This window comes from Carassius gibelio, chromosome A16, assembly GCF_023724105.1.
Source record: "Carassius gibelio isolate Cgi1373 ecotype wild population from Czech Republic chromosome A16, carGib1.2-hapl.c, whole genome shotgun sequence".
NCBI lineage: Eukaryota > Metazoa > Chordata > Actinopteri > Cypriniformes > Cyprinidae > Carassius > Carassius gibelio.
The window spans coordinates 18,434,283-18,449,384 of NC_068386.1; the positions used below are offsets into that span (position 1 = coordinate 18,434,283).

The 15,102-nt window shown below is 39.4% G+C and overlaps 2 protein-coding genes across 9 annotated transcripts in view; one reads left to right on the top strand and one right to left on the bottom strand.

Moving 5' to 3' along the window:
* Window positions 1-5,076, bottom strand: part of LOC128030823 (tax1-binding protein 1 homolog B) — a 29,026-nt gene extending 23,950 nt beyond the window's left edge. For 7 of the 8 annotated variants that reach the window (XM_052618847.1, XM_052618846.1, XM_052618844.1 and 4 more), the window contains exon 1: window positions 4,925-5,076. The gene's annotated coding sequence lies outside the window, so the exon portion shown is untranslated. The remainder of the gene's footprint in view (window positions 1-4,924) is intronic. The other variant, XM_052618841.1, reaches the window with a different exon arrangement.
* A 583-nt stretch (window positions 5,077-5,659) lies between these two features.
* LOC128030824 (3-hydroxyisobutyrate dehydrogenase, mitochondrial-like) lies at window positions 5,660-12,157 on the top strand. Its single transcript, XM_052618848.1, has 8 exons — window positions 5,660-5,822; window positions 6,402-6,562; window positions 6,902-7,011; window positions 7,235-7,356; window positions 9,558-9,691; window positions 9,783-9,859; window positions 10,359-10,515; window positions 11,204-12,157. Exons 1-8 carry the CDS (start codon window positions 5,753-5,755, stop codon window positions 11,360-11,362), a joined length of 990 nt encoding a protein of 329 aa, XP_052474808.1. The 5' UTR covers window positions 5,660-5,752; the 3' UTR covers window positions 11,363-12,157.
* Window positions 12,158-15,102: the final 2,945 nt, after the last annotated feature.

Sequence of the window (15,102 nt, forward strand, 5' to 3'; positions counted from 1 at the left end):
CTTTGCCCCAAAACCGTCCTGTTCTGCGACAGGAAGTTCTCAGTCTGCTCGAGAGAGAGCGATAGAGCGAAATTTCCCCTCAGATCGAGCGGAATGCGCATGTTGAATTATCTGGACGATTGGCTGATTTTAGCCCACTCAAGAGATGTGCTATCAGTCACGTGGAAACAATGCTTCGCCGTTTGGATACGCTGGGACTGCATGTGAATATGCAGAAGAGCGTGTTTTTACGAGTCGGACTGTAACATATCTGGGAATATGTTTGGACTCGATGGCGATGCGAGCCCATCTCTCTCTAGAGCATTTCATCGACTCTGCGCTGTTTCTGACTGGGCAGGTCGTTTGCACTGAGGGAATTTCAGAGGCTTCTGGGACTGATGGCGGCGGCTTCTTCAGTGTGCCATCTGGGTCTGCTACATTGCGGCCGCTACAGTTTTGGCTGTAACTCGAGTTCCGCCGAGGGCGTGGTCTTCGGTCCACAAGCACTTACGGTCATTCACAGTTACGTCAGCACTCTGAGACCGTGGAACAGCCCGGATATGTTCAGCCCAGGAGTTCTTTTCTCTACGAACGCGATCTAGGCCGGGGAGCAGTCCGTCTGGGCCTGTGGTCGGAGTCACAGAGAAGGTGACACAAAACCGTTTGGAATAATGGAAGCGGTGTCCTAATATCCCTGCAAGCCTTTTGGTCGAAATTGGAGCGGAAACATGTACTGATTCAAACCGACAACACGTCTGTGGTCTCGTACATAAATCGCCAGGGCGGCGTGCGCTCCAGAGCTCTATTCAAACAGGCAGCGAGTTTCCTGTTGTGGGCGGACCGACACTTAATCTCCATAGGAGCGTCGCACATCCCCGGTACTTTGAACCGTGGAGTGAGCATGCTTTTGAGGAACGGGATTCCTTAAGGAGATGTTGGCTTCACCCAAGATCAGATCTAATGATTTGGGAGGGAGGAAGTGGATTGTTTGCCACGAGCGAGAACACGTTTGCTATCTCACTCCCCCCTGCTGGGAGATGCTCTGACATCGCGCTGGCCGGAAGCCAGGCTTACACGTTCCCTCCTGTGAAGATTCTGCCTGTGTTGTGCAAAATCAGGGAGGAGAAAGCATCAGTTATACTCGTGGCCCCGAACTGGCCGAATCAGCCCTGGTTCGCGGACCTGAGAGAGTTACTGATGGCTCCCCCATGGCGAATCCCCCTCAAGCAGGACCTGCTGTCTCAGGCGAATGGCACAATATAGCACCCCAGCCCCGAGCTGTGGAACCTTCATGTGTGGCCGCTGCGGGGACCCTAATGAGCGGGACACTCTGCACTGACGAGTGCTAAACACACTTACTGAGACGCGAGCATCATCAAACATTCGCTGCTACGCGCAGAAGTGGTGAGTTTTCACAAAATGGTGCGAGAACATTTATATTGACCCGGGGACCTGTTCCGTGTCGGATGTTTTGCGTTTTCTACAGCACAGTTGGATAGCGGGAGTTTGAAACCATCCACGCTGAAGGTGTATGTGACCGCTATTGCCGCTTTCGTTCCCCGGTTACGGGTAAACGATCGGTAAGCACGCTCTGGTATTCAGTTTTCTCAGGGGAGCAAGTAGATTGTGTACTTCATGGCCGCCCTCCGTGCCGCCGTGGGATTTCGCTCTAGTTTTGAGGGCTCTATCTCTTATTACCGTTCGAGCCATTAGCTTCGATTGCGGTTAAGGAGCTTCCCTGAAGACTGCCTTGCCTCTTGCTCTCGCCTCAGCGAAGTGCCTTGGAGAATTTCGTGAGTGTTTGGTGAACGATATTGCATTGGTTTCGGGCCTGGCGACTGTAATGTCACTCTCCGGCCGAGACCGGGTTTCGTTTCGAAGTCACTCAATGCACCGTTTTGTTTCCCTGCCCGCCTTATCTGTTGAGCCGTCAGCCTCGCGCGACGCTGATACTCAGAGCGCCGGGACCCTGTTAGGGTTTTACGGATGTATATGAATTGCTCGGCCGCCTTTCGTCAGTCGGACCAGCTGTTCGTGTGCTTGGTGGATGTAATAAGGGACGTGCTGTTTCTAAACAGAGACTTTCTCACTGGATCGTGGACGCTATCAAATGCCAGGGGAAGGATTACCCCTTCAACATCAGAGCTCATTCTGCGAGGACATTATAAATGCTTCCTGATGGGCCTGGTCTAGAGGTATGTCTGTCCAGTATTTATGTTTTGCTGCTGGCTGGTCTTCCCAGAACACAATCGCCAGGGTTTACAAGCTGGATGTACCCTCTGTAGCGTCACATGTTTTTCGGTGAGTTAAGTTTTATTCATTAAAGCTGTTAACCAGCTATACAGTAGTTACCATGGCTGCTAACTCTGTGTTATGGTTTAAATGGTTTATGCAGCAGTCACCGCAAACGCCGTCGACTCTGTTTAACTCTCATGCTTGAGTGCTTATTGCTTTGTGTCTGCCCTGGTTAGTGCAGATTTCGATATATTGCTTGAAGTTATGCATATTTTGTTAGGGTCGGAGCAGATGTCTCATTGGCCTAGTTCCGCCTATAAGATGCAAGCACTCTTAGCGACACGGCCATTGGCTAGAACTGTACTGCTTGTGTGAGGGTGATTGACTCCGTTCAGGGCTTATCTTCACTGCTCTCACGGCGGGATTTTATACAGTTCCCATATACGTCTTAGCTGACGTAATGTTGAGTTACCGCCTCGAGAGGGAACGTCTCCGGTTACTATCGTAACCTCGGTTCCCTGAGAGGCGGGAACGAGACATTACGTTAGCCGCCGTGGTCGCTGTTTGATCAGCTGTGCTAGCGTTCAGTCGTGATTCTGACGTAATTTTCGCGCCCATGCATTTTATACTGCACGCTTACCCGCCAGTATTTGCATGCTTCGCGTCAATTGGCCAGCTGTCCCCAGCTGGCGTTAGCCAATAAGATTTCAGTGAAAGTGGAGAAGGGAAGAGTTCCCATATACGTCTTAGCTGACGTAATGTCTCGTTCCCGCCTCTCAGGGAACCGAGGTTACGATAGTAACCGGAGACGTTTCCTGAGATAAGAGAATGAGCATTGTGTAGGATGCCGTGCTATAAGTCTACACGTGACACGACAACTGTCGCTTCAGTCGAAAGATTGACAAAATGGCACTCAGTGCTGACTTATATAGCAGTTGGTTCTATCCCTTTTGGCTGGTTGAAGCAACATTGGTTACTGAATCTACACTAACATGATCAAATCAGGATTTAGTATATGAGTAAACAGTATATCTGAACATGGTGTGGTCATGCCCAAAAACTTTTCCATGTCTATTGACTTGGAGAAGAATATTATTTGATTGGAAATCAAGTAAACACCTTTAAATCCAATTTTTTTTTTATTTATCTTATTCTTTGAAAAGTGCATAACTCTTCCCCCAAAGTAAAATTAATAGGGTAACTAAAAGGAGCAGATAACGTAATCAGACATGATGGGCAAACCAATGATGTTAATTATTTCCTCACTGTTAGTAATATTAGAATTCTGATATTGTAATTTGAATTTTTGGATTTTGATTTTATTTTTTGTGTTCTGGGGGGTGGGATGTGATAAATATATATATATATATATATATATATATATATATATATATATATATATAGGAACAGGATCAGGGCAAACAGTAAACAGGAGCTACCCTATATCTTGTTAATGCATTGCTTGTGTTGTGCATGGGGAAAATAAGCATTGCAAATGATTTGAGGAACACATGCCTTTTCCTTTGTTTTGTTTTTTTACATTTATTTGTAAAGTGCTTTTCACAATACAAATAGTTGCAAGGCAGCTCTACAAAAAAAAATTAAGTTTCTACAATATATTTAGTAGTCGCTTCTCAGTGGTGACTGTCAGTTAATGTAAAAATGGCAGAAATGTACGGAAGAATCAATCAAAGACGTAATCAAACAAACGATGAACATCATTAACAGCAATAGTTATATGTTGCAATCAAACTTACAGCAAAATTTGATGTACATACTGCTTATAACCTTTTTTATTTTCTTATACTTGTCTAAAATGTCACAAATTAATTCAGCTCATTTTTTTCCATTTCTGACCTAAAGAAACAGAGCGTTGTGAGTACATCCCTGCGTCCCAATATGCATGCTATCCAGACTATCTGCCCTAAATAGTATTGAAAATTACTAATATCAGGCCAGGAAATTCCTGACACTACACTCCGAAACGTATATTTATTTATAACTTCCCTGACACAATTTACCTGACAATCCAAAGGTCGTCACTCAAAAAAAAACAGCACAATACAAACAGAAATGTGACTAATTTCACAGCAAATTAACTAGTTAACTATATATATAAAACGTTAAATGACTGTCAAAAAAATATTTTCCTTAATACTTGTTTTCTTTACATATTTTGCTAATAGGCCGAAGTTACTAGCACTTACATTTATTACAACTTCGAGTGTTTTAAATTATCACGTTTTAAAGAGGACAAGTTAAAGCAATTGTATTTCATACCGCAGAGTATTTTTTGATGATTATACCAAATACAGTCCATATCAAATTTCCTATATTAGCTAAGCTAGTTCTGTCGATGTAGCTTGCTAGTAGGCTTTAGCTCGTCTTAGCCGTCTGGCTAAACAATAACAAACCATAAAGTCAAGACAATTACAGCTTACAGCTTGTTAGCTTTTGCCGTTCAGTACGTGTTTAATCATCCCAAACCCACATCTTATCCAGTCTTTATCTTTCTATAAAAATGTATCAGTTAATATCCGAAGTCGAGTCAAAGTGTGAGGCCGATAGTTACGTTCTCGACCAACCAACAGTCTTTCACCACAACAGAGCTCAGAATTATATTAACAGTCATGAACATCAAATACGAAAGACTTATACCTATATAACGTACACACACACGATAAACGTGAATAAAAAGACGGCACAATACCTGATTTTCATGCTAAAGTATCAGAAAAACCCCCAGCGCTGTTCTTGACGCACTTTCCAGTCTCGACGCTAGCACATCCCCGTCTGTCCATGTCATCAGTTTCCGGAACAACACCATAACAACAACAACACACTCTGCACGTCATTTCCGATACAACTCACTCGAGCGTTCATTTTCATGCGGTTCATTCTCTCCAGGTTACGATTAACGTGTGATATTATTTTATACAAAAAATATACTTGTTTCAAGATTGGTATTTTGTCATTTGGATTCGGATTTTATTCAATTATTTTTGTTTGTGTAAGTGAAGATAACACAATTAGTTGCGTCTTCCCTGAGATTAATAAAATCATGACCCACTGTCATAGAAATGTGACATTATATAATGCTAAAGATTGGTTTTCATGATTATCAACGCATGATGCACTCAGATTCTACGTATTAGTATTGCTAAATTTTTATATTGTTTAATTAACCATTAGAAACCATTTCGCGTATTTTTATACTTAAATTAAGTTCCCTAAGAATTAAATGTCCTAAGGTTGAGTAGTGAAATAAGACAAATGTGTGCATATACAATTATAAGACATTAACACGATGGAATCCTTTTGTTGAATTCAATTAATAGTTAGTTTAGATTGATTAAATAGCAGTTACTATTTATTTTTGGTTCCCCGTTGAACTATTATTTCAAGGATGTCCCGCCTTCTCTCGAATGTCATTGGAATGAGGAGTTCCGAGATAAATGAAACGTATGGAGGGCGCATGTGTCAATCATCGATTTTTCCAATGGCGTCACTGTAAGTCGAAGGTCAAGAGCGAAGCAGCATGGCCGCTCTGTTACGGAGCTCGCGCTGTCTAGCTGGAAAGTGTCATAATCATGTCTACGCCGCGCAGGGTAATGTCATCGCATTGTTCTGTTCTGTTTTGTATTGTACTGTGCATTTCCACGCATATTTTTTGTATAGCAAGCATCTGAAATAATGCAATGCACTGGCAGCTCTCGGTAATAGCTGTTAGGCTAAAGTCACTGAAACACAAGAAGTCAAGTATACTTATTGTGATCAGACTAAGCCGCCACTGAAATAAATGGTGGCCATTTGTTAAATTATTGCAACTGCAAAGTCTTTTCCGATAACGTTATCTATGAGAGAGATTTAATGTATTATGATAAATCAATATCATCCAACCAGACTGCAAGTGTAAAAGGACAAAGTATTATTCAGCCTTAAATAGTAAACAGTAATTTGATCAGCAATTAATGGTTTATTCTTATGGATTCATATAATAATTTATATTAATATAATATCTAGTGTATTTGCACATATCTGACTCTAGGTCAACATGCACAGACTTAACAGGATCTATTCTCAGACTCTGCACATCATGCTTGAATTATTTTAATTAGCGCCAGTCATATGTCACATGCTGAAATATCCAATGGGAAATTCTAGATCATTCATGTCTCTTTTTTTAGTTTGCATCAGGTCCATGGCCTCTAAAACCCACGTGGGCTTCATTGGCCTGGGGAACATGGGAAACCCAATGGCAAAGAACCTCATGAAACATGGATATCCAGTGATAGCCTCAGATGTATTTCCAGAGTCCTGCAAAGAGCTACAGGAGCTAGGAGCTCAGGTCAGGACGATGGACATCTAACTTGCATTAAACAACATTATGTACATGCTTTGTATGATTTATTTTGTTTTAGTTTTAATTTGACAATATAGACGATTTGTTTGAATTTGCTTGCCTTGCATTGGACTGTTCTTGCTCTGATCTCAGATGTACAGAGAAGGGCAATTATGCAATAATAAAACAATAAGCAGTAAAAAAAAACTTTTGCATGATTCTATTGTCTTATCTATTATATTATTTAAGTCTTACAGTATATAGAAACATTTTATTTGAGTGAGATATCTTTTTTTTTCACATTGCATGAATTAGAAGTGCTTTCTGTTTTTGCCCTGTTCTCAGATCCTGGACAGCCCCGCGGATGTGGCAGACAAAGCAGATCGCATCATCACAATGCTTCCCTCCAGCCCCAACGTTATTGATGTGTACACAGGCCCAAACGGCATCCTGAAGTAAGGACGGCCTTCCTGTACAGGCCAAATAGTCTTAGTGATTTTCGGAATACACAGCCTTTGATATGAAGTTTAATATCAAACTTAATTTGAGAAGTTTTAATAAAACAGGATTTGGAGTTTTGGCTGATTTAATTATGGTTGGAAATGTTTCAAACTTGTATTTTAAAGACACATTTATCCTGTACTGGACAGATCTTGAATACTGATATCTTTACGACAGGAAAGTGAAGAAGGGGTCCCTCCTCATTGATTCCAGCACTATTGATCCAGCTGTCTCCAAGGAAATGGCAGCTGCCGCAGAGAAACTGGGAGCTGTTTTCATGGATGCCCCAGTGTCTGGAGGTGAGACGATGACGAACCCTCACTTCCTACCCATCTCAATATCAAGGGCAGACATAGACTTGCATAGTATGTCATAACCGTGATATGAACCCTGACTGCACACAAACCGCAAATGTAAGTGCAAACAATGTTTGTTTGTGCAAGTGCATGTTTTAAAAGTTTCCTAAATCACACACACACCCCCATAGTCTCAGTTACGAAACTAGTCACCTAGTCTGGGAAGACGTATACATTTCTTAAAGAATCTTTGGCTCCGATTCAAGCGCTGTGGTTTTTTGTAATCACAGGTTAGTGTTTATAATGGAATTCAGTTTCACAGGCCTGATTGTAAGCATCCTCCGGCTTTTATTCTTCCTTTACAAACAACAACACTGTTATGTAGCAATAGTGTAGTTTGGTAAAGAAATATACAAGGAAACAAAAGGTTTGAGAAATCTAATTTCAGGACACACCAAGGGTTTTATTCTTTCTGTCCTCCGTTTCAGTCTGCGATGGGTGATTTGCAGGTTTGTTGATCAGAAAGAGTTTTATCACCTGGCTTATTTGGTCCATTTTCTTAATCCTGCCATTGGTGTGGACTCTTTGAGTTATAGACTAAATCACAAGCTAGCATCTGGGTTCTGATCCTGTGACCTCGACTTGTGGTGGAAATGGAGACAAGTGCTGAAAATCAGCGACAATGCCATAATTTCTCATGTATCATCACTTCTTTTAGAAACCTATAATAGTGTGTAGGATAAAGCTGTGGCAGGTCTAGATTTTGAACAAACTAATATTAAGACAAAATGTCACCACCTGTTTTTTCAGCCTTTTCTGACCGCGTTATATAACAATGGTTGCTTTGTCTTTGCTGAGACCCCCTGCATCAGAGCCAGTGATTAAATGGGGTTATATCCAAATTTATTATGATAGACTCTGTGTGTAATGTCATCTCTCCAATGGATCCGAGTGGTAGGAAAGAGTGGCTAGAGTTTCTTCCCTGTTTCCCTGATGATTCAGTGTCGAAGGATGGGGGCGTGAAGAACAATTGGACATGACTACAAACCCGAAAACGTTTGAGCAGATCCTGAGAAAGCTACTGTTGCTTGTTTCTTAAAGACGCAGCAGCAAAACCAAACTGTTTAAGGCTCCGAGAAAGTGAGCAAAACACTCATGGAAAGCTAAAATATTACTCTCTATGATATATATATATATATATATATATATATATATATATATATATATATATATATAATACAAGTGGATCATAGAAATAATATTAAAGCAAAATACCCCTTTAAATAGGGGTCCATTTGTGTCAGATTTGACTGTTTAAGTCTAGTGTAATGTAAGGTACACATACTTTCTCAGTGTTCAAATCTGTGTGCTGCTTATAAACTTGCCTGAGGTGTGAAAAGGACCCGTGTTTGTCACCTAACAAGAAATGTTTAACTCCGTCAACAGCTAGTTTGTGCTTTACGTCCGTCCTCCTTTTTAATCAGGAAGTTGTTTCCTCTGGTCTTTGGGCACATAAAAACAATGTGCTTCTAGTTTGCTTTCCGTAAATTGTTGCCTCTCCCAGTTCAAATGCGTCAGTGGGGTTTGGCTAACATACCGCCGGACCCGCTCTTGGTTTGTGAAACGGTCATAAGAAATCCACAGCCCTGTTTATTCTCTTTACTTGGACCCAGCAGACATTATTCTCAGCTCCGTGTTAGCGCCTGTGAAGGAGGGTTAATGAAACGTGAGCCACAACAAACTGTCCCTGACATCATGCACATCTGTGTTCACAGCAGATGGTGAAGTGCTTGTGTATTTATAGAACTTTCCTCTCTGAGAGTCATTATGGCACTTTGATGGCGTTACATTTTGAAGACACGTCCTCTCAATCCTTTTAAGCTTAAAACGGGTTACTGGTGATGATCTGGAAACAGTCACATTTGAGCTTTAGTCACCAATTCATTCCGTCAATAATTCATGCATGTGGTTGCTCATTAAAATAAATAACAATGGAAGTGGAGTTGTTGGAAATGTTGTTGAAAGTACATTTCTGTTCTTGCTATAAATCTGTACATTATGGACAAACAGCTGCATTCTTTAAAATCTCTTATTTTTGTGTTCTGCAGAAGTCAGTCATGCACGTTGGAAACAACATGAGTGTGAAAAATGTGTATTTTAGATATGTGCAGTATGATCTGCATCGTTTTCTATATTTCTCTCAGGTGTTGGTGCTGCCGCTTCAGGTAAGCTCACCTTTATGGTTGGTGGGCCAGAGGAGGAGTTCAATGCAGCCAAGGAGCTCCTGACCTGTATGGGCGCTAATGTGGTGTACTGTGGCCACGTTGGCACCGGACAGGTAGAAACAGGATGTCTTTAATAATATAGTGCCATTCTTAGAAAGGTGCTGATTTATTTCTGGTCATAATCTCTCTATTGCTTGTTTGTAGGCTGCTAAAATCTGCAACAATATGCTGTTGGCCATTGGGATGATTGGAACAGCGGAGACCATGAATTTGGGAATCAGGTGCAGTGCACGGCTGAATTACTGAAAGAAACCATTTACCCAACAATGAAAATTTGCTAAAAGAGTTACTCACCCTCAGGCCATCTTAAATGTAGATGAGTTTTTCTCATCAGAACAGATTTGGAGAAATGTAGGATCACTTGCTCACCAATGGATCTTCTGCAGTGAATGGGTGCCGTCAGAATGAGAGTCCAGACAATTAATAAATACATTACAAGTAATCCACATGACCCCAGTTCATTAAGGGTTCATAAAGCTGGATGTTTGTAAGAAACAAGTTCATTATTAAGGCGTTTTAACTTCAAACTGTCACTATTAGCCAAAATATGATTACATTTGATCAAATCTGTTCTGATGAAGAAACAAACTCATCTATATTTTGGATGGCCTGGATTAAGTACATTTTCAGCACAGACTGTGATACAGATCATTAAATGATACAGCTGTCTTGGTATATTTACTTTTTTGTATAGATTGTATTATTTTCTACTTTTTACAGATTAGGGCTTGACCCGAAACTTCTGGCGACGATCTTGAACATGAGCTCTGGCCGCTGCTGGTCGAGTGACACATACAACCCTGTCCCAGGGGTGATGGAGGGAGTGCCCTCCGCAAACAACTACCAGGGTGGCTTCGGAACTACACTCATGGCCAAGGTTTGCTTTCTCTTCTTTACATGTGTTCCTACCATGCTCTTTTACAAGTCGTCCTCTAGGCCATTAATATAATTATTACAGAAGCATGTTATGTAGATTAGGATTTAATTAGATTTAAAATAAATGTTTATGCATTGAGCAGACACTTTTATCCAAAGTGACTTACAGTGCATTCAGTGTAACATTTTTAACCTAACCTGTGCTCCCTGGGAATCGAACCCACAACCTTGCGCTGCTAACACAATGTGCTACCACTTGAGCCACAGGAACACTACTTGCACAATAGTAAACCAATAACCTAAATAGTTGATTAGTGAAGTCTATAGTCTATTTTTGCCCTTTTTATACTGGTGGTCAAACATTTGGAATAAAGAGTTATGTTTGTTTGGTTTTATCTAATAAAAATAATATATTTTCCTTGGATGGAAAAGCTGAAATTTAAATTCTAATATGCTGATTTGCTGCTCAATAAACACTTATTATTATATATTGCTACCGCTGAGACATTCCTACACAATCATGCTATAATCATGCTATTTTCCACAGTTGTTAAACATTGTGGGGGGTTTTAAAACTGCATTTTATGTTCATAATGGTCTACTTTAAAATTTGAACTTAAATGCAAAAACACTTTCGAATTTGTAGTTATGTACATCTCTCACAGCTATTTACTGCCATTTATCCTCAGGATCTGGGACTTGCTCAGAATACAGCAACTAACACAAAGACACCAGTGCCGTTGGGCTCTCTGGCCCATCAGATTTACCGTATGATGTGCGCACGCGGCTACGCCAGCAAAGACTTCTCATCTGTCTTCCAGTTCCTTCGTGAAGAGGAGGGCCAGTAGACGGCAACCCTCTCTGCCCCTTCGGCAGCCTTACCCAGCACTGCCTGCCTTTCACATGACCCGACATGCAAAACTGTGACCCAACTACGTGATTTCATTGGCATGCATGTGCTGGGAGCCATAAATGAGTGAGCGAGGGAGTGAATGAATACATATGTGGATTGGATGATAGTGGGAAAGAGCTGTTCATTTTGTTAGTGTGTGTGTAGCATGTGAGTTTCTGTTGGAATCATGTTACTCGTACAATTAGTAATCCACCAATCAGTTGATGAGATGCTATGAATTTAATGTTCTGATTTTTTGCTCGCCTTCTTTGCGGTTCTGCAGGCTAACGAAAGATTAAAAATGTGTCATTTAATTCTCACCAATCACTAACCCGCAAGACTCCGATTAGCCGTTACACTCCATTTCTTTGCAAATGTACAATTTCAGTTTTTGTGTCCTTTGTGTATCTGTCTTGTTAATGGTGTTGGATATACATGTGTATTTAAACACCTGGCAATTAAAGTAGGAAATGTGTGTATCTTCAATGTTAGGAGTGTGGCGTGTTGATACACAGTGATATAACACTTATTGTTCATGGACGTGGTGTTGTCGGGGCACTAAGATGACTTTATAATCGTGTAGGTAATCCTGATAAAAGCGGATAACCAGTTAACAATGACGCAACACGGTGCATATTTTTACCTGGTCTCCTCCCTCTTTCCAAGGTCACACAGTGGAATGTATTTTTTATGCTTCTTTATGAAGCTTCACCTTGAATTCAGTGCACAATAAAAATTAGTCATCTACAAATCTTTTACACATCAAGAAAATTGTTTTATTTTAGTTTCATGTACTCATTGCTAGACAGGAGGGGATAATTCACTTACAAATAATAATTCTGTCATTATTTACTCACTCTTATGTTGTCCAAACCTGTTTTTTTTCTTGTGGAACACAAAAGATGATCTTTTGAAGAAAGTTTTGAAGTGTTTTTTTTTTTTTTTTGTTTTTTTTTATCAGTACAATGGAAGTTGATGTGGATCAAAACAACATTAGATCCCAGTGACTTTAACAGAATACACAAAATATCATCTTTTGTATTTATAAAGAAGAAATGCATACACAGGGTGAGATGATACAGTCATGATACATGTTGTGAGGAACGTGATCAGGTTTGTCCTCATGACCTTCTTTTCTCACTAGTTTCCTTTTCCCCGATTTCTCCTCTCAGAACTTTCCATTGCTCCATCTAATCTCATTGTCTTTCGTCTCTTTGTCACACTCACTTTTGCTCTCCTGGTATCCAAAACGAGGGGAAAAGCAGTCATTGGTATGTTTCTGATCTACCAAAGAACCACAGAGAGGCCATTGCTAGAGGTCACATGATCACAGGACAAACCCATAAAAAGTCCATTAAGCATGCCTAAGTGCTGTGTTGTTATCTGGCTGGCAGGTCTTGCAAACAGAGGACCATGCGGTAGTTAGACTTCAGACGGGCCAAAACCCGGAATCCCTTTCCGGTTTCACCCATTTAAAGCATCGCATTTCTGGTCATTTAAAAAAAAATATTTTCTCAGAGGTAAAGAATTTTTAGAACGAAATATTTAGGCTGCCTTAATTATTTTTAATTCTGTGTGTTCTATTTTATAAAACTATCCGGTTGGGAACTCTTAGGCCTACATGATTCTGTTATATCAGTGTGATCTCCGCGCAATTAAGTGCGCGCGTTCTTTATATATTTGTAATTATATTGTTATTTTACACGATTTTTCTTCAGCAGTGCTTTTTAGACAAACATATGCCTATCCTAAAACTTTTTTTCCAGGTTATCATTTCTGAAATTATCAATTGCTATAATAGACAAGACACCCTATTCTCTTGCTCCGTGATTCACGAGTTAACGCTCTCAAGTTCTATTTAATGAATTGTTTGATTTAATTTAATTTTTTTTAATTGGCAGAAATAAAAACAGTAAGTTTAATGTCTTATTTAATTGTTTGGACCTTGACTCTCGCATCAGGTGTGGTCGAAATAGGATACGTGTCTTCTTATGGCGTAATGTGACTGTTAGGTTTAATTATTTGAAATACAGCATGCCATCTGCGAGCTCACTGTCTGGATTCCCAGAACAGACAGGTTTGATCACTCAGAAAAAAAGAAACACAATATATTTAGCTGAGAAGTTAGGTTTGAAACATGGAACCATTGATCACACTCGTTGCATTTATTTTCACACATTGTTTAATTAAATAATAGTTTATAGCAATCATTTTACTTGACAATTGAGTATGAGACTAGAGACTGACACTAAAAAACTGGGACCAAAAAAAGGGGTTAGAAATGTATTTGAGAAAGTTCTTGAATATATCATTTTTCTAACACTTCGTCTAAAAATATTTTATTTAAGATGATTAGCCTAATATTTACGTCAGTGGAATTTAGTTGTTTCTTATAATAGCCTGGACATTAAAAATAGTCAAATCGAAAGTCTTAGGTCTTATTCATAAATAACACACATAACAGAAAAATATTTCAGTCAAACTGTTTGGTTTCAGAGAAAGAGAATATGACGAATGTTTGGAATCATGATGTGCCAATAAAACTATTTCTTCCACGTTTCATTAAAACATTAACTAGGTAGCCTAACTAATATCTTTGCTTAGGTAAAACAGAACAAATAGATTATAAAAATATATATTAGGTGGTATTGGGGATATTTTATCAGCACAGAGAAAACAGAGATGTGATTCCACAATAACTCTAAATACTGGACATTGCGTTTCTGCTTTAAAGCATTGAAGTTTATGCATGTTAATACAGTTTTATTCCAATGCAACATTAACTTCCAGAAAAAGTAGTACTCCAAATTAATTTTCAACTCTATCTGCGAATAATGTCAGAACGGAGACATAGCCTAAATATGATTTAATATTAATTGTTTTTAGCATGGATGTAGGCGATACTTATATTTTCTCAAAGGCTTAGATTACTGAATTAATTCGTGCATTTAAAAGGTTTTTAATAATCATTGACATTAATAGTCTATTATATCTGCTCTGGTTATAAGCATTCCATAAAACCAAATGCCGTTCATATATATATTTATATATATATATATATATATATATTTTTTTTTTTTTTTTTTTTTTTTTTGAACATGTTGAAAGATGTTTACCCATTATCTGATAATGTAAATCGGTGTCAAACTGTGTCAAACGAATAAATCAGGTAAAAAAGTAATTATGCCACTGTTTCAAACTACAATTTTATTTACATTTGCAAACAAAAGCAGGTTGTCCTTAATATCAATGCTATGTTTATGTGTCTGAAATGAAGTGCAGGTCACATTATCACGTGAGATCTTATGCCTACTGTGCAATTTTCAAACGTACAAAATATTATCAAGGCTTCGTGCCTCTCAAATGTACTTCTAATAGCCAAGCAGCCCCAACAACTTTCTCTTCATTGGTGTATGTGGAAAACAAGATGAGCAAAACTGCCTTGTTCAGAATCTGAACCTGAAATTATAATGATGTAAATTTGCACTCTACATTTCACTCAGTGGCAGACCTGATTTTCAGAGGATATCAGATGCGAACCTCGCCTGTATATCTTTGCTGGCGGTTGAAACTGTTAAGTCTTATTAGGGTCCATTCAGTGCAGACACATTTTCAGATTTTATTTTTGATATCCACATATATATATATATATATGTTTATTATCCTTAACATCATCAGCAATAGCCTATGCTCTGT